Here is an 18,692-nt window from a genome sequence, read left to right on the forward strand (position 1 = left end):
ATCTTGTCTTGTAGTATCTGAGGATACTACTTCTGTTCCTGCCAAAGACAGAGTTGGGAATGAACAAATAAAATCTTTTTTCTTTGCCCAGCAAGAGGCAATCAGACATGGATGCATTATTTCCCACACAAACAGAGCTTGAAAAATCAATTCAACAAGGGGATGCAGTGCAGGACAGCAAACTAACCAAGTGTTTCTCACCACGTAAAGACCTGTTTCAAGGAAACACAGATACAGCAGAAAGGTGGAGGGGCAATGGAACTAACTTCATCTCTCCTTCCGTCATTCCCCCGTTTGGAGCTGAGAGAGAGGCTCTGTTGTTCTGCATTTGAACTGATTTAACATGTGGGATGAGTCATGAAACAAGAACCTACAGCCCCCCAAAATTATAAGCAGGCAGCAATTAAGATGAGAAATTTGACAGAAATAGGAGCGTATATAATTTAGTTCCTTCCTTGCTAAAAGGCATTTATTAGATAAGTTAGTCACAATGCAAATACTGCACCCCCTCATGGCTAATACTGAATCCTCTCCGAAAGCCACTATGGCAGTAGGTTCCCCATCTGCTATTAGGGACAAAACCCTCCATAAGTACTGAAAATAAAGCAAGTGTCAGGTACGATCTGTACTAGATGGTATTGACCTTTTTGAGTAGTACTAGAATATTTCCAGTGTTTTCATGTAATTTATTAATTTAAATTGAGCAAATTCTCTGATCAAGTATATAATTATCATACATTTTCCCCATATATATATATATAAGCAGGCCTTCAATAACTAAGTGTACTCTTCTATCAAGAAGACAGAGCTACTAACATCTCTTTCAGAAGAGATTTATCTGACCTCTCTTTTGTTCTAGGTCAACTTGTATTAGTTCCATATTTACATCATGACTAAATCACAAATTTATCCACCGACATGCAGACACAGGCAAGGGTTTGGTATGGGGATACAACCATGCAGAATGGATCCTGTTACTACAAAAGCTTACAAAAGCTATTACTGCAAAGGAATCCTGAACTTTGTGACACTTTCTGACCTCTTCACTGATATATTTTACAATCCTAGCAAGTATAGACGTACTGGCAGGACTAAAGGACATGATTCTACTTTCACCTTGGCAATGGCTGGTACACACCATCTTCTATTGCTACTCTGAAATGGTAATTTATTTCAGTTTTCCACAGATCCATCAGCGTAATTAAAACAGGATTGTTTTAATTCGTATGGGTCTTGCCTGCAATTGCCAGGCAAGTGGTCCCTGAATCTTCACAGCATGAGTGACACTGCCCATCCAGAATAATCAATGTGGATCAGATGTGTCAGACTTAGTGCCTTACAACAAGCCCAGATCAACTTTGTGTTTAGTTGTCTGGGATTCTGAAATTGAAGAAAATTGTAGAATTAGAAGAAGACATTGAGAACATGTGCAGCTATTCCAAACCCCTGATACTTCATAACCCTAATCTAGCTAAACTGGTGACTGTGGGGAAATAAGTTCTCTTGTCAGATCTGCTAATTCTTAATAGCTTAATTTCCAGTTTCTTCTAAACACCTTAGATGCTTTGCTAGGCACTGTCAGAAACAGGGTAAAACAGATTAGCGGTGCAGACTAGCGTAGCCATTTTTTTTAACATGTACATACTAGCTTTAACTGGAAGCATAATTTCAAATTAAAAATATGGGAAAAAAAAAAAGAGACACCACTGAAGTACAGATTTTTGCAACAGGCTTTCAGAAAGGCTTTCATGAATATCTTATCATGTGATTTCCCATGGTAAGACTTTTCTTGGTATCTTAATAACATGAAAACCTCAGTTAAAATTCATGCATTCCTGACCTTTTTAAGTCTTGCAAGCAGACTGGCTACATGTTCATGCTGCTCTGCTCTGGCAAGATCTTCTGCTGTTTTCCCATCCTGTTAAAACAAAAATTATTAGCAGAAGTTCCTTCGTTTTGCCCACAAAAAACCCCACCAACATGTCACATGCAACATAGCTCAGCTGCTCAAGGCAGTAATAGAACTGCTGTCAGATGCAAATGAAATAGGGAGAAGAAAGAAAAAAAGAACAACCAGGAGCAACTACCAACACCAGGATCCCTCTTCATTGTTAAAAAAATATGATACTATGCAGAACAATGGCATTTCTTTCACAAATTGGTATCTGGATGCCAAGATAACTTTGAATTCCATATCTGAGAGTGATGCCACTACTCCCCATCTGAATTCCTCTTCTCACAAATTGGAGGATGATAGCCATTTCTAGACATTACAGACCTAGAAGTTTAAACAGTTCACAAAGAGGGGACACATCAGCATATTTTCACTCACATGAATAACAGGTTAATTTTATTAATGGATAAAGAACGACAGTGGCATATCAGTCACTGGAGGTTTCCAGAAAGCAAGAACATTGTAAGGGATGTGGTTTAAATTGAATCAATAAACTCTGAAAGGACAAGCAAAGCTGCCTCCAGCATTCTGGTCTTCCAATTTAACTACCCATGTTTCACAGGTCAGAAGTTTAGTATTAAAAAAGATGAAATAAAAATTGCTCACTACTTTTGCCCTTACATTAAAGTTATTGCATTGTTTTAAATTTTGGTAACAGGTAACTAATCCATGAGCTCTTTCACTCTCTCAGGAAAGAGCTTTCAATTATTAAGAAGTAGTACTAGAAAACTAAGATCGGTTTCCTGAGTTTCCATCTTTGATTTGACTAGTTTTTAATGTAAAACCTGCATTGTCTTTAGTTCCTGAGCTTACTGTAATTATTATCCCTCCATATGAAGTAAGTATCTTTGACAACTGAGTGCCCACCTACAACAACCATTTTCAGGTTTCCATAACAGTTATTACGTACTTCAGAACTTCAGGTAATTCAGACAAAACAGGAACAGAACATCAGACAGAAACAGCCAAAATTGGAGTTGGCGGTGTGAAATGACTAAATCTGAACCAGTATCTTACCCTTAAATTCCTTCCATAGTTGACGCTTAACTTCAACTTTAGTAAAGAAACATCCGAATGTATTTTTAAAAATTAATTTTCCTTAGAGAAATGTATCAAAAGGAGGAATGTCTATGCTGACCCTACCCTCAAAATCCCAGTTAACCCTGAGTCCCTGCTGTAGGAGAGGAAAAGTGATATATTGGCTGGGTAGCTAGCCTGCCATCAGAACTGCTTTCAGTACTTCTAATGCTTCACAAGTTTCCAGTCTTGGGCACATCCAGGGCAATCCAAAACTTTCAAATAAAGGGGAAACCTTGATCCCCTTCCTGAGGATCCCTGTGGTAACAGGATGTGGCCTTCACCAACCTGAAACATGAATTCTACCTGGATCCCCAAACCTCTGGCCTTCTCTAAAGTCCAAAGTAGGACTGCTATAGCCTGACCCTGCATTCTTGCAGAGCACAGTATGTTCCTGTTGCAACGTAAGACTGGGGATGGCCTGGCAAACTCCAGCACCAAGCACATATGCAGTAAAAGATTCCTGCACAGGCACTGTCCCTTTGAATCAGAGCAGGTCCCACAACCTCTCAACGGCTATGCCACAACAGCCCTGGCATGGCTTGGGTAACTTGACACCCTTGCTTGCAGTGTCTCATTACTCCATGGAGGTTTGTTTTGACTTCAGGCCTTGCTTTGGCTAAATAGCTGTACTCTGATACACAGTTTGTTTAGCTCAGTCACAGCTATTTGGGCACAAACACAAAGGAAATAACCACCTGGTGAGTATTTAGCAAGGATTGTGGATAGCGGTGGCTCAGCCAAAGTCTGATCATTGAGCATGGTTATAATGGGACGGAGGTGACTTCTCCCAAAACTGGAAAAATGGCAACAGAAATGGTTCGAATTGCTAGAAGTCTGAGCAGATGTATACACAGAGCAAGCCTACCTGTTAACAGTCTGATACAGCTGCCTGATCTTGGTTCAGACTGCTGTGAAGGAAAAAGACCAGAAAAGAAGGCCTATCAAGGGCTTCTGCTCTACCTTTTGCTCAGGCATTGCTCTTAGGCTGAGGCTTTTGCCCTTGGTCCTCACCTAAGCAACATCGCAGTTATATGCCTCTGTATCCCCTTCACCCAGCCCCTAACTTCCAGGTTTCACCTTGAACCTATCTGTTCACTATATGGTCATGCCTAGCAGTCACTGAACCCTTGGCTGACCATGGTCACTGAGCCCAATTCCTGACCTTGACTTAACCCTGGACCTGGCCTCATTGTCCTGCAGCCCAGACTCTTCACTAAAGCTGGTTGCCATCACTGGACCTGCGCTGCTTGCCTTGCTTGGGTACTGTGGGACTGGGCCCTTGTTGGTGAGGACACTGTCCCTACTTGCCTTGTTTGTTTACTCTTGGTTCCCAGCTCACCTTCCCTTATGGAGCAATGCCTTAACAAGGGCATTGCCTGAGAAGCACCCTTTTTGAAGTCCATGTTCATCAGATCACACAGTAAACAAGACAGGCAGAAAGGCCTGTAGAATAGGTGAAGGGTACACACCAGATCACTGGCAAGAAGCAACAAGTATCACAGAAAGAACTCTAGGTCCAATTTACCCCAGTAAAGCATTTTGAGATGTTTACACTGACAGATGCTAGCAGTTCAATTCACGTGTCTGTTGAAAATCCAGACTCAGATCTGGAAGCTCAATTTATTAACAGGTGGAAAAAGCATTTGCTTCCACAAAAAAAGAAATTAACACAACAAAGTTCCCTTTTTTTGCCAAAATTGTGAACAAAATGAGGTTGTTTAATTCTCTGAATGTCCACTGCAGGATAAACTGTAGAGCACAGCAGAACTAGAAAATACATACACAAGCAAAATAGCAAACCGTTTTCGGTAAGTTATTTTCCTATTCATGTTTCATTGAACATTACAGGGTATTTATATACTAGAATAGAAATGTGTAAGGAAAGCTGGCATCTGAGAAGGGCTTGGTTACAGAATGCATGAAAGCATATTTCACACCTGGTGCTGAACTGTGTATTTCATCACAATTGCTGACTGGCTCCTCTGTGCAAATCAGACATCTATGCCTGCAAGAGCTGGTCCCAAGTTTAACTGGCCATTTGCAAACATCACCGTACAAAATTTTAAAGTTATCTGACTATTTTAAACTTCGTACAATTTTAGAAACTTCTGTGAGAAGCCAAGAACATGCAAGAACATGGTGCCATCTAGTATGTGAGCACAACGTGAGTTTTTTTGGCGAATATTCAACCACTGAAAATACTGTATACTCCAGGAGTGTAAGGCTTCCTAAGGTCACTTAACATTTATGCCATCAAATTAAAAATCAAACTAGTCCTAAAATAGGCTTTAGCCTGTGGAGGAGGCAGGGAAGTCATACTACAACCTAGTTACTTAGCAGTGTTGAAAAAGTTAACTCCTCAGAATTGGCATTCTGAGAGAAGAAAAAGGTAATTACTTCTACTGCACTGGCTCAGAAACAGCTGTTAATAAGACTTTTCAGATCAGTTTAACATCCACCTAGCAAATTAATGCAACTGAAATGCTATTAAAATCACCACACATCCTCCCTTCCTGTTCTCCTTTGCCCTTCTCTCTGCCACAACACTGCTGGAATAATGGATAGTTACATGCATATTCAGTCTGCTTCTCCTGCCAGGTTTAGTATCAGCATGATTTACTTCGTTATCACCTTCAAACTGATCAAAACTAAAGAGATAAAAAGTACTTTTATCTTGGAAGGACAGGGTCCACCCAGACAATTATACCAACACAGCCATCATGACATAAACGAAGTGATACAGCTCAAGAATTCCCCCATCACCTTGTTATATCTTATCTCTACAGTATGCAGTAGTGAAAATAAAATGATAAAAGGACAAAAACAAGTGACAAAGGAAAATGTGTGAAACACCCCACAAAATCCAGTGCATCACATTCCATTATTATTGATTAATAGGGGACATGACAATCTACAACCTAGTAGTTATCAAAATGTCATTTTTAGATACTAAACTTGTTTAAACAATAATTCCAAGCTCACTGGCATTCTCCTGCCACATAAGACACACGGTCAGAGGAAAGAGCCACAGTGCTAAATGTGCAAGAAAACAACAAAAACAATTGTATTTTCTACTGAATGGGTAAAGCAAATGAAACAGAAGTTTTACCCCTTTTCACTCCATTCAGCTGTCTCAGGTATACTTTGTTAGGAGAATAACTTTGAGAAACGTGGATTCAAAATCTAATCACAACATGATTTCAACATACAGAACAATAGTTACTTCTGAGCAGAATGCATTGGTTAGGGTGAATGGCAATGTAAACTGATCCAATGGATCTGAAGATAAATGATGGTTAGGTTGTTCAAAACACTGTAATGGTGTGTATGATGCCTATAATGTATCATGTGTGTATGAGGTGTGCATGATGAAAGACACTTCATTCCTGCTGCGGCTATGTCAGCTAGGAGGATGTTTCTCCCCTTAGCAAGAATGAAAAATACCTTCAGTGGTGCTAACTGGAAGCAGTGGTGCTGACTGATCTGACATAAATGATTTGTTTTACAAGGATACTTGCATGCTAGTTCATTCATCAATGCTCCCACCATGAAAATAAAACTTTTTAATCCCCTGAAAGCAAGAAAAACATTCAAGATATACACATTTGTACAGTAACTGTATGTGATGTGAAATCATGTACTTCTTAATGACAGTTGTCCACTGTCATTAAGAAGTCCACTGAAACCACAATGCTAACAAGTAATTCTTAGGTAAAGAAGTTCTTAGGAGCAAATGACATGGTAGCTCTACCGTACCTTAATCAATTTCAAAATCAGTTATAAGTGTGGAACAAGTTGAAATGAGTTTGTTTCCTACTATCCAACACAGAAGCAAGAAGCGTAACAGCACCTCTCAATACTTACAGAGGTTAAAGCTTCAACACTGGCACCAGTAAGACACAGGAATCGGACAACATCAAGAATGCCATTGTTTGCTGCCAGATGTAAAGGTGTTCTCCCATACTAACACAGGGAAAAAAGTATCATTACATTAGTCAAAGAACTTCACTCCAAATTTTATGACTAATAATTAAACATATTGTACATACGGATACACAGCACAGGTCTTAGAAAAACTAAGAAAAAGTACTTCTGATTACAGCTTAAGCATAACCGCTTAAAGCTCAATTAAACACAAAGGCTAGACCGACTCCTTAAAAAACAGGAAACAATTTTATGTCTCATTAACAACTCCTCCAAATTGTGGAGGAATGATTTAGAGGTTTTTTGGTTATATTTGAGAATGTCTCTCTTAATTCCCAGTAAATTTAATCTCATTTTGCTTAATTAAATATTATCCTGTTTAAGCAACACTAAATCCTTAACCTTCAAAGCTCTGGATTCTATTTCAATCCAAGTGTTACTGAGGATTACGTATCTGCAGTCTCCCTCTTCAATACAAAGGAATAAAAGGGACGAACACAAGAAGTCAGCCTGGAAGAATCTGTGCTTTCAGTGACAGAGGGAAGTACTGTAAGCATTGCCTCCCCAGTTTTTGCTTTTCCCTGTGAATCTCTCTACTGGCAACAGGTCCTCATGACATCCACTTCTGGGCTTTCATGTTCAGCAACTACTGTTACAACTACCACTACCATGTATTTTCTGCTTGTAACTCCTTTTACTATTAACTTCATGTGTTTTCATGCTTTCAAATACTGTTCTCCCTGTTTCAACCCTACATTCAGAAACAATCTCACAAAATTACTTCCCAAAAAATACTTGAAAGCAAAGCTAACTTTCAGAAAACATACACCGCTCCTCAAAACCCTACACCTCAACTCAAATAGAACCATGGCTTGTATCAGAAATAGTTGTCCAGCAGGGACAGGGAAGTGATTTTCCCCTTGTACTCAGCAGTGGTGAGGCTGCACCTTGAATACTGCGTTCAGTTTTGGGCCCCTAAGTACAAGAAAGACACAGAGGTGCTGGAGTGCATCCAAAGAAGAGCCACAAAGCTCATGAAGGGTCTAGAGCACAAGTCCTGTGAGGAGTGGCTGAGGGAACTGGGGTTTTTTATCCTGGAGAAGAGGAGGCTGAGGGGAAACCTTATTGCTCTCTACAATTACCTGAAAGGAGGTTGTAGCAAGGTGGGTGTTGGTCTTTTCTCCTAGGTAACAAGCAACAGGACAACAAGAAATGGTCACAAGTTGTGCTGGGAGAGGATTAGATTGGATATTAGGAAGGTTCCTTCACTGTAAGGGTTGTCAAGCATTGGAACAGGCTGCCCAGGGAAATGGTTGAGTCACCATCCCTGGAGGTGTAGACATGGTAGAGGTGTAGATGTGGCACTTAGAGATATGGTTTAGTGGTGGACTTGACAGTGTTAGGTTTACAGCTGGACTCAATTTTTGATTCTGTAATTCTAAATAAATGTGTATGATGTCCTACTGCACACAGTCTGCGGAAGAAACAAACTCTGCCTTCCATCAGTATTACGTACATGTGGGACAATGCCAGATTTGAGGACCAAGGATAAATGGTTATGTTAACATACTGCCATTACAGAGCTACCGAAGAGGACCAGTAGAAATAGATTTTCTATTTGGTAAGACCCAAACTCATCCTTTCAAATAACAATCACTTGAAAATCACTCTAGCATACATGACTCTAGAAAAGTAACAGGACTCAAACCATAACAACAGTTTCTGCAGCCCCGACTCTGCCCCTACTGACCACTTGAAGACGGATTATTTTTTCCACAGCATGCTTAGTCAGGTCACTGATCCCAGCTCAGCATTCTTCACTACGAAAGGATGTGCTAATCCAGCATTGTGCTACATTAACTCACCTTCCCCAAAATGTGTTCTGAGCTGTGGATCTGGATTTAATTGTCTAGTCAATCAGGTTTAAACTCAGAGGCAAGACCAGGGAGCAAATTATTTTAAGTTTTTTCACTTGGCAGCTGATGATTTTAATTACAGAAAGCAGAAATTATTGCACTGGACAACCCCCAAGCCAAAAGCCCCACAATTTTCTTCAGCTGGCTAACACAGAAAGGGTCAGTGCTTTGGTAATAAATGTGAGCGCTAACTAGCAAAATCTTATTTCAGAATATGTACTTTACCAGAAAAATAAAGAAGTTATGACACCTGAATCAAACAAATTGCAGATAGCAACATAAAGATTCTTATGAGTAACTTTTAAACTTTATAGCATATATAAAATTTATATAGGGCAGAGAAAGACATTCGTAGTTAAATATCAAGCCCTAAAGCCCCGTAGCCTGTCAGCAGAGTCCAGTGGTTCTAACCTATTCAAACTAATCAATGCAAAGTTTCCTGAAAATAGCTTAGTTTTGTCTTAAAAGATCTCTAGGAGCAAAGCCAGAATGTTAAACCTGTAAAGCACTGCATTCAGTTATCCCATACACAGCAACACTAGCACAACAGAATAAGCAAAGAACTAGTATCTCAAAGTCTAGGGAAAGGCTATTAGACGTTCTTTTTGGAAAATGCTTACAACAATTATGGACAGTTCACATTTTTAATTGTGAGTAATCCAGCCATATGCACTGGAATCAACATTTTCAGGGTTATAAAGTTCACCAAGTGTTTCTACAATTGTGAAACAGTGAGCAATAAAAAAGCTCCCCAAAAGTACCTTACTCAGACTGCTGATTTCATTTAACATTTCAATTCTGTGACTTCCTGTACCTTGCCAGTGACAACTTGTTTAAGATATAAATTAATGCTATTCTATTCCAAGAGAAATGTTTGATTAGTATTTATTTTAATAAATCAACTCAATGCAGAAAAACATAAACCAGCCAATATGACACTTATTTTTCTAACCAGGAATAGAATCTACAGTTAAATCCCTTGTTAGATGACAGTGCATGTAATCTGGAAGAATTCAAAGCAGATTTTTCATAAAAATGTACCGGTCTTGTATTCTGTATATAAATTACTATTACTAAATCACATCAAGGCCAGCAGCAATGCATTTCATCTGTTCTTCAGGGCCTAGATATAATCAGCTCAAAGCAAAGCTATACACTAGGAAAGGTTAGCATATACTTCAACTTTAAGAGTTGAGTGGAAAAACACACTATGGTAATTCACTTGGGCTCTGTCTTCATGGGTCTTTAATCATCTATTCAACAGAAACAGGTAAATCTGCAAGGTGAGTAATTTAATGTTTTGCATTTGGCCACTTTAAGAGATAAAAAACTAAAAGGAAAAATATTTTTCATATCAGAGAACTGGAAAGGGTCATCTAATGCCATGGGTGAGCTATCAGAAAAAGTAGTTCAGTATCCATATTCCATTTACCTTATTAGTTACATCCATACTACAGCTTGCTTCACAGAGTGCCATCACAATAGGAACATTCCCATCTTTGCAGGCCACGTGCAAGGGAGTGTTGCCGTGTCTGTCTTGGAAATCTACAAAACATCCTTGACTGATGAGAGTTTTAACTACGTCTATTTGACATCTTCTCACAGCAAGGTGTAGGGCTATATGACCATCCTGAAATCACAAGTGAGGTAGTAACTGAGATTTCATAATGCTAAAAATCAAAGCATTCTGCAGAGTCATAGTAATTTCATAACTGGGGGCATCTCCTTTCCCCCCTTTTTGAGGGTGGGGCAGCAAGACGCACAGTACCTGTCAGAACAAAAGCTATAGGATGAAAGCAAACTTCTATTAAGCCACTGGACACTGCAGTGGAATGGATGAAATGCAAATACACATTCTCTACTGACAACTTCCCGAGGAGGTGAGAGTGACCAGCTGTAACAACCAGTTGAATATTGTAAAACGCTCTAGTGTTTACTGACAGACCTTTCTTTGTGGAACAACTTAAGAGACAATGTGACTGGAAAAATCAATTTAATTCTTTTAGAAGCAAAAGCATTTTTCTGAAATTGCTTTAATAGCTGTTTTGTAACTATCAGCAATAAAGGTAGCTGAAAAGGACAAGCATACCAAAAGCACAAGCACTGAAATGCAAAACTTGTTTGTTGGAATTACACCATGAAAGACAAAAAATTATTCTGAATCAAATAGTTACATTTTTAAACAGTCGGAATTTAGCTTACTGGAAATAGGTGTGATTTATCCAACCTGCAGGAATCAAAGGCAAAGAGTAAACCCATTTTTTCTCCTTGTAAGTTAATAGTTTGTTGCCAATTACAGAACCCAGTGTTCCTGCCATTTTTCACAGAGTATTACTCATAAGGTGATAACTGATACAGTGATAATGAATCAGCAAAAACCCAATCATGGAAAAATAATCAGTGGGCAACTTTAAAGACTACTGCAATCATCAACAGTCTCTGTGTGAACTGCTCAGAAAACCCATATCATGGTAACAATGCTGGCTTACAGCATTCAAATGAAGCAATTCAGAGAGACAGCTCTGTGACACCTGTGATCTCTGGACTTAATTCCTGACCAAAAGCAACTCAAACTAACCTTGTCTGTTGCATGAAGGTCAGCCCCGTGTTCTGCCAAGCATTCCACAATATCATGGTAACCCCTAGCAGATGCTGTCAGGAGTGGAGTCTCCCCTTCTCTGTTTTTAATGTTCACATTGCAACCTGCTTCACAGAGAGCTTTAGCAACAGAGTAGTAGCCGTGCCAAGCAGCACAATGCAGTGGTGTTTCTTCTTCCTATTAACAAGGAAAACAAAAAAACCCAGAGCTGAACCAAATGCCAGGAGGAACAATTCCCTAGCTTAATTCAGAAAGAGAGGAAGATGACACAAAAGAAGAAAGACAGTCTACTAAGTAAGCTCTATGAAAAAATGCCGTAATTTCTAATGCTAACATTCTCAAAGCAAGAATAACTCTTGCTGACACACCAAGTGATTATGGTAACACACCAGATTTGCACCATTACCTGGATTCTAAGAACCCATATTTCTCACCATAAAACTATCTATTATGCCAGCGATTTTACTTTAGATGTGCTCCTGAAGCTAACTACCTTGGTTCTCTCACCTGAAAACTGATCCTCATTCATAAACAACTTCTTCATCCTGTATGCTGAGGGACTAATACAGTGTTTAAAACAGATTGCTTCACTAAGGAGATGCAAATCCCCCTAGACTTGTAGTTTGAGGAAGATCACTCTGCTTACCATGTTCAACAAGCACATCCTTATGATTTAGGAGTGTAGGCAGTGACTTAGGTATTTAGAAATGCAAGTTCTTTAAACATGCATCACAACAAGCATTTGAAACTGCAGGCATCTTGAGCTCAGTTGTGACTGAAGTTCTAATTTGCTTTTTTGCTTGAACCAAGGAAGCTTCAAAATATCTACCTTCAATGTCCTTGTACTTTCTAACAAGTTACGTGGAACATCATTAAGAAGCTCAAATGTTTTACAAAAATATGGTATTGAAAGTAGTCCACTGAAAAGCTGGGAGGATTGCAACCCACCAAAAAAGTCATTCTATGAAATTCTAAGAAATGGGATATCCTTTATGCACCTGGCAAATATCAGTGAGGAGACAAATGATGATGATATAATAGTAGACAACTTGGACCGTATTCAAGATTTCTGTAAAAATCTGAGGAATTAGTCAAGCAGCCCATCCTCTGGTCCCTTGACTTAAACAATATAAAGGTAGTCCTAGAGGATGCAGTACTTGTGGAACTCCTACACACAGTTAAATTTGGGTCAAATGGATGTTTTCTATTAAGCCTTTTCTTTCATGTTTTCTCAAAATATTTCAAAGCCCTAAACAATCCCTCCTGAGCCCTCCTCTCATTTTCAAAAATGAGTGCCTGACACTTCAGCAAAGTCCCATGATGGCTAAAACGAAGCTGAAGTCAAGGCAAAAACTAATAAATGCTTTAGCTGAAATCACAGAGCACACACCACTACCCATACCTTTGTGATGTTGAGTTTCTCTGTCCTTAAGCTTTCAAGAGAACCTGTGTTTTGTAACAGTGGTTGATTCATCCACGCTGTTTTTTGCATAGTCTTAATCTATTAAGAGGTATTGAAACTTCTGTAATTGTTTTGTTGGGTGTTTTGTTTTCCGTTTTTTTTGGTTTTGTTTTTTTTTTTTTTTCCCCAAATGCAAACATACCAGAGGCTGCAAGGTAAGACTAAGAGTTTTGACCACTCATACTAAAGGCTTATTTGTTGAAGAAAAACAGACAGTGTCCATGACTCACCTTGTCTTGAAAGTTTGGATTGGATCCAATGCTACAGAGAAACTCAACCACATCCACATGCCCGTACCGAGCTGCAACATGGAGAGCGGTCTCCCCAGACTGCAATTGAAGAAGAACATGCCAGTAGAATTTCATGTCACCCATGGATATATACTGCTGTGTACAGCCTGAATGCCTGTATAATGCATGGGGTACTCCTCCCTCCCCATAACCCAGTGGCACAGCTGTAGTCAGCAGAGATCTGCTTACAAACTGTAGTGGTATGTGACAGATACACCACCACCTGACAGGTTATTTCTTCAAAGGCCTTCCTCTGTCAGAACTAATTTTCCTACTTAGTCTGTTTCAGGTCACAGCCACAGTGGGATTCTGAACAATATGAGGAGGCAGCTGCCTATGCAATTGGTGTTCAAACAGACATCCTACTTCTATTCATACTATTTCCATATGCCCCTCCCTCCACCCTGTATATACAAATGTAAGGAGCTGGCCTAATATTTTGGTATATCCTGGCGTATTTGGGTCATTACATGTAATTATTTGTAACCTTTTGTTGAAATTATATGAAAAAGAAATGGTATTTTTATTAAGAGAGTAACCTTTCCTAGTATCCTTATCAGGAGTTGAACACTAATTTTGCTAATGTGCCTTGCTTTGCACTAGTTTCCTCAACAAAGCAAACTGTGTTTCACAAGTATAACTGCCTCTATACTGGAGCTTTGGCTAGTATAAAAACATCACTATAATATAAGATTTTAACAGAGACTAGTTTCTAGGGCAAATGTTGCTCAAGTAACATTGCTGGAGACAAGGTAAGTGCTCATCAGCTATAAACTCTTAGGCTTCATTATATTCCACTTAGTAACAGTCAAATTTACTTGTCAGGCAAAAGTGATTTTCAATCAAGCGGAATGAAAAACAGAGTCACAATTCTACCCTAAGTTTCAATGCAAAATCTTGTCTTCAAGAAAAAATTTGTACTTCCCCACCTAACCACCATGTACTCACCACATTTAACATGCACGCTTGGTTAACATTTGTCAGGAAAATAATCAGTACATCCAGCTACTTTAAAGCTCTGTTATCACAGCCCTATATGGTACCTTATGAAACTACAGTAAAAAAGCCAGTCACATTCTTGGAATTATGGCACAGCTGAAAAATCATTCCATTTGGAAGACTTCTCTCTTTGCTAAAGTTATTAAAAAAAAAGGATCACTGCATGAAAAAGGAAAAGAACTTTTTTCTTACCTTATCCTTAACATCCAAAGGACATTTATTATGATTGAGAAATTTCAATGTTTCTACATGACCATGTCGAGAAGCCCAATAAATTGCATTAGATCCAGCCTGTCAAAAATATTTGATTACAGATGTTACTGATCAATTTAGAAGCCAAATTTTAGATCTTCAGCTGAGGAATACATGCAGTTAGATGTACACAGATATACTGAACAGCTATTCAAGCTTATATGAACATTCTTTTTTTAAAAAAATTGCAAAGTGGTTCAACAATGACAACAAAAACCCCTCCCTAAGGATGGTTAACAGGATCACTAACTGTTTGAAAGGATAATCCTCTTCCCCCTTGCAAGGGAGGTTTTTTTAAAAAAACAGTCATGAGAAAAACCTTTCTGCTGCATACTTTACCATCTATTATATAGAGAAGCAGACAGTGCTTCAAGTTTGCTTTAAATTTACCCCAGATTGTTACAACACATTCTGAGAAAAAGGTTGTTGCAAAGCCTACCCTCTGTTGCATACAAGTGCTAGTTGCACTAATCCCCAATGTTAAAATGTGCGTTTATCACTCCATATTAAATTAAGTTCACCATTGAGTTTTAGGACAATCACTAACTCGAACTAACTGAGGCAATTTTGTAAGCATGAACTACATTTTAAGATTAGTATCATTCAAATTACCTCAACTAATAAAGTGATCAAAATCAGAGGATGTGCACTAGTAATAAATGATGTTATTGAAGATTTGCTTTTATCTTTTTGCTGTGGAAGAGAGAAAACAGGCTCTACGATCCAGACTTTTTCTTTTCCAGTAAAACTTGGTCTGAATTGCTTGTCCTCTGCTATACTAAAAATCTTATACAGAGTGGTGACAAAGCAGAACCCTGACCTTATCTTGAACATCAATACGGGATCCACGCTTTAAAAGCAACTGAAGCATCTGAATGTTTCCACAGCCAGCAGCAATCAGTAGTGGAGGTGTTCCATGCTAACAGTGAAACAGAAGCAAGAACAACATATTTAATTTTTGAAGGATTAAGGAAAGAGTGCAATAGAAGGCAGGTACTGACTGGCATCTCTGGGTTTCCAGATTCAAATTAAGTCTTCAGGAAATGCTGTATAGAAAATAATTTGTCCCTTTGTCCAAAGAAATTTATTACACAAGCATCTTTCATATTTTTGGGATGAATTAACTTCATGATACATGACATACTAAATGCATGCTTTTCAAATTAGGAATATTAATATTAAACTCTCATTAGCCCAGTTTGGCAAGGATGTTCCCCTTTACAAATTCTTTATGTCTATATTTTAAGCCAGATTTCCCAAGTGTTTGCCACACTACCTCAAAGACACAAACCTCCAGGAACGTATGGGAAAGTTAAATTGGACCAAACCACTGTAACAAAAAATACAGTGATTTTTTGAAAGCTTCAAGGTCCCATCATAGTAAAATAACAGACACTTTACTTCTATAGTGCTCTTCATGAATAATTCTTGAAGTACTTTATACTGAAGGTCAGTATAACATTCAAAAAAGTGAAAATTATATCAGAGATTATTTATCCAAGGTTAAACAGCAGAGCCAGCAACAGAACTTTTGTCTCTTGGTCTCAATTCCAATACTCCTGTTAGTACAGCAACAGCACACTGAAATACTGCAGTAGGAATGTAATTTCATTTCTGAAAATGAATGCCATAATTTAACATTATGTTCAAATAACTAGTTTCTGCAGCACGGGACTTTTGCTTTAAAGAGTTTTTTGCAAAGTCAGTTTTGGCAGTCTGGCTATTCCTACATATTCTGCCATCTTCATCTGCCATAAAAAAACAACTGCAAAGAAAAGCAAAGGCTGGTATCTTGATATATCACTGCTCTTGACAATAGATTTGATTAATACTTTCTCTCTCAAAGGCCTAGGCTAAAATAAACCAACATATTTTTGGCTCCATTTTCAGGTAGTTTGAGAAGACTGAACGCAGACCACATTAAAATCTCTCCTAAAGAAAGCAGAATTATTTCTCATCCACTTGTCTTTTCATTTCAGGTGTTACATTTCTATTTTACAACCACGCTGCTCTATTCAACAGGGTGATAGCTAGTCCCACACACACCTCATTACAGACCCACACTACCTTGTTGGGTTGATTGACATCGTAATTTGTCAGAGATCCCAGAAGGTGCTGTAATCCAGGAACATTGTCATCATTGATGGCATGAATAATAGCTTTCATTACAAAAGAATCTTCCTCATCCTTGTAATTAAATGAGAAAGAAGAAAAATTTTAAGCTTCAAGGAAAAGAAATCCCTCTCAACAGCTGCCACAACATCTAAAAAAAAAATTTTAAAGTAAAATTTTCAAAGTCTTTTGGAGCTTCAGCTGCAAGCTGTAATCCTTCTTGAAGCATATGGCTAACATATACAGGTTATTTGAAAACTCACACCAAAAAAACCCCCCACATTTTCTAGTACAATATGCTTTCCTCTTCTTCATACATGAACTCATTACTCATTCAGATCCCAAATACATTTCTTTTATTAGGTATTCTCTTTTTCCTCCTAGGACTTTCAATAGATGCAATACTTGCATGAAATGAAACTAATTTCAGGCAGATATGTGAAGATTAGAAAACCCAAGAGGTACACAAATACAAACTGAAGTACCAGGTTTCAGCCATCTGGGAATATGACACAAGAGAGCTACTCTGGATCAAGCTTTCATCTATACAAATGGACAAGTTAAAAATCTAGAACATAAGTAATGAACCTAGATAACTCTGCAGGTATAACTTTATTTTTCTCCCATGCACTAAAATGTCAAAGAACTGAAATTCACTGAGCCCAATATTTGGATCACTCTTATCTCCTCTCTCCGGAGGTTTCAGATTTTTTAGAACACTAACATCCTTTCTGCTGCAACACAGGTGTGAAATGCTGATCCAGTGTTAAAAATCATACTGATGGATGAGGCCGGGGAAGCAGGAAAAGAAGGGCAGGACTGAGCAAACAAAGAGCATGAAAGCAGAAAGGCAGGAGGAAGAAGAGTGGAAACAAGAGTGTGAAGTTGCACAGGAGAGACACAGGGAAGACAGTAAGGATAAAGAGGACTTCGCAGAATTTTTTGAAGTTTGATCCTATTAATGAGCAGAAAAGATGAGGTTACCCAGCTCTAAACATATTAACATTCATACTTTGCTGATCACAGGGAATTTGTCAAGTGTGTAGTAAAATCTTGAGAGTAAGCTAAACAAGAATGCTTTTGGATTTACAAGTATTTGTAATTATAACAAAACATACAGCAATTGCTCCTGACTATTTAAACCTAACAGACATATCTAATACCACAAACTGAATACTGACCCACTTTAAAACTTCCTCCTTACATAACTGCTTGTTGTGATCCTGTTGTCTAGCACTTAATGGATCTAAGAGGGTCTCACTGATTTTGAATATTCTATTTAAAAAATGCAGTATTATTTTACTCTACACGGTGTAATGAAAAATTCAGATGCAACTTTTTCAAATAATTGCTACAGTACCAAAAATCCTCCTGAATTAAACTTCAAAACCAAGCTAGATGAATTTCTAGCACTAGCTACCAGCCTTATCATGGTAATCAATAAATTAAATTTTAAGGTTTGTGTTATGCCGAAGATCAGGCTATTGAAATGCTGGGGTTTCAATCCCAAACCCCAAATTAAGGCTGACATATGGGTGATTCCCACAGCCCTGCACAAAGGGGGGTGAGTTTGCCTTTAGGCTTCCCTCCAGGGTGGTGCTGGCCTTGCAGACAGAGCCATTGGGTAAAGGAGCCCCAGGGGTCTGCATTAAGGAAACAAGGGTCAGGTGTCCCACCGAGGGATAAAAGCTGGGACCACTTGCAGGAAGGGCAGTGTCTGTCTGTGGGGTGGAGGCACTGTGCAGAGTTCCCTGTTGGGGAAGGGCCTCCTGTCAGGTCTGGCCTTTGTAAACACGGTCTGTGTAGAGATTCAGTATGTGGCTTCCTTGGTCTTATGTATTTGGCTTGTTGACTCAGTTGTCTCCTGTCCATTCTATGGGAGACTGCGTGTCACCATTTATTCCACCCATTGTTGGTCGTGTGGTGTTGTTGGGGTCAGTGGGATTGATGTCGATTATGTATAATCTGACTTGTTTGTACCCCCAGCGCTCACCCATGTACTGACCCTTTTGTATCAAATACAATTTGGTTATTGGTTCATCTTTATGCTGGCTGTGTCCTTTATGCTAGGCCTAATAATTGGCAAAACAGTTATGGATAACTG

General features: G+C 38.7%; 1 protein-coding gene across 5 annotated transcripts in view; it reads right to left on the bottom strand.

Annotated features, from left to right (window-relative positions):
• The window catches only part of DAPK1 (death associated protein kinase 1), a 93,228-nt gene that overhangs the window by 14,186 nt on the left and 60,350 nt on the right, over window positions 1-18,692 (bottom strand). For all 5 annotated transcript variants that reach the window (XM_074931323.1, XM_074931322.1, XM_074931325.1 and 2 more), the window contains exons 12-19: window positions 16,544-16,663; window positions 15,297-15,395; window positions 14,417-14,515; window positions 13,166-13,264; window positions 11,453-11,650; window positions 10,307-10,504; window positions 6,899-6,997; window positions 1,841-1,918 (exon numbers count right to left, since the gene is read on the bottom strand). In XM_074931323.1, coding sequence (XP_074787424.1) covers window positions 1,841-1,918; window positions 6,899-6,997; window positions 10,307-10,504; window positions 11,453-11,650; window positions 13,166-13,264; window positions 14,417-14,515; window positions 15,297-15,395; window positions 16,544-16,663 — 990 coding nt within the window. The remainder of the gene's footprint in view (window positions 1-1,840; window positions 1,919-6,898; window positions 6,998-10,306; window positions 10,505-11,452; window positions 11,651-13,165; window positions 13,265-14,416; window positions 14,516-15,296; window positions 15,396-16,543; window positions 16,664-18,692) is intronic.

Source organism: Athene noctua, chromosome Z, assembly GCF_965140245.1.
Source record: "Athene noctua chromosome Z, bAthNoc1.hap1.1, whole genome shotgun sequence".
Classification (NCBI taxonomy): domain Eukaryota; kingdom Metazoa; phylum Chordata; class Aves; order Strigiformes; family Strigidae; genus Athene; species Athene noctua.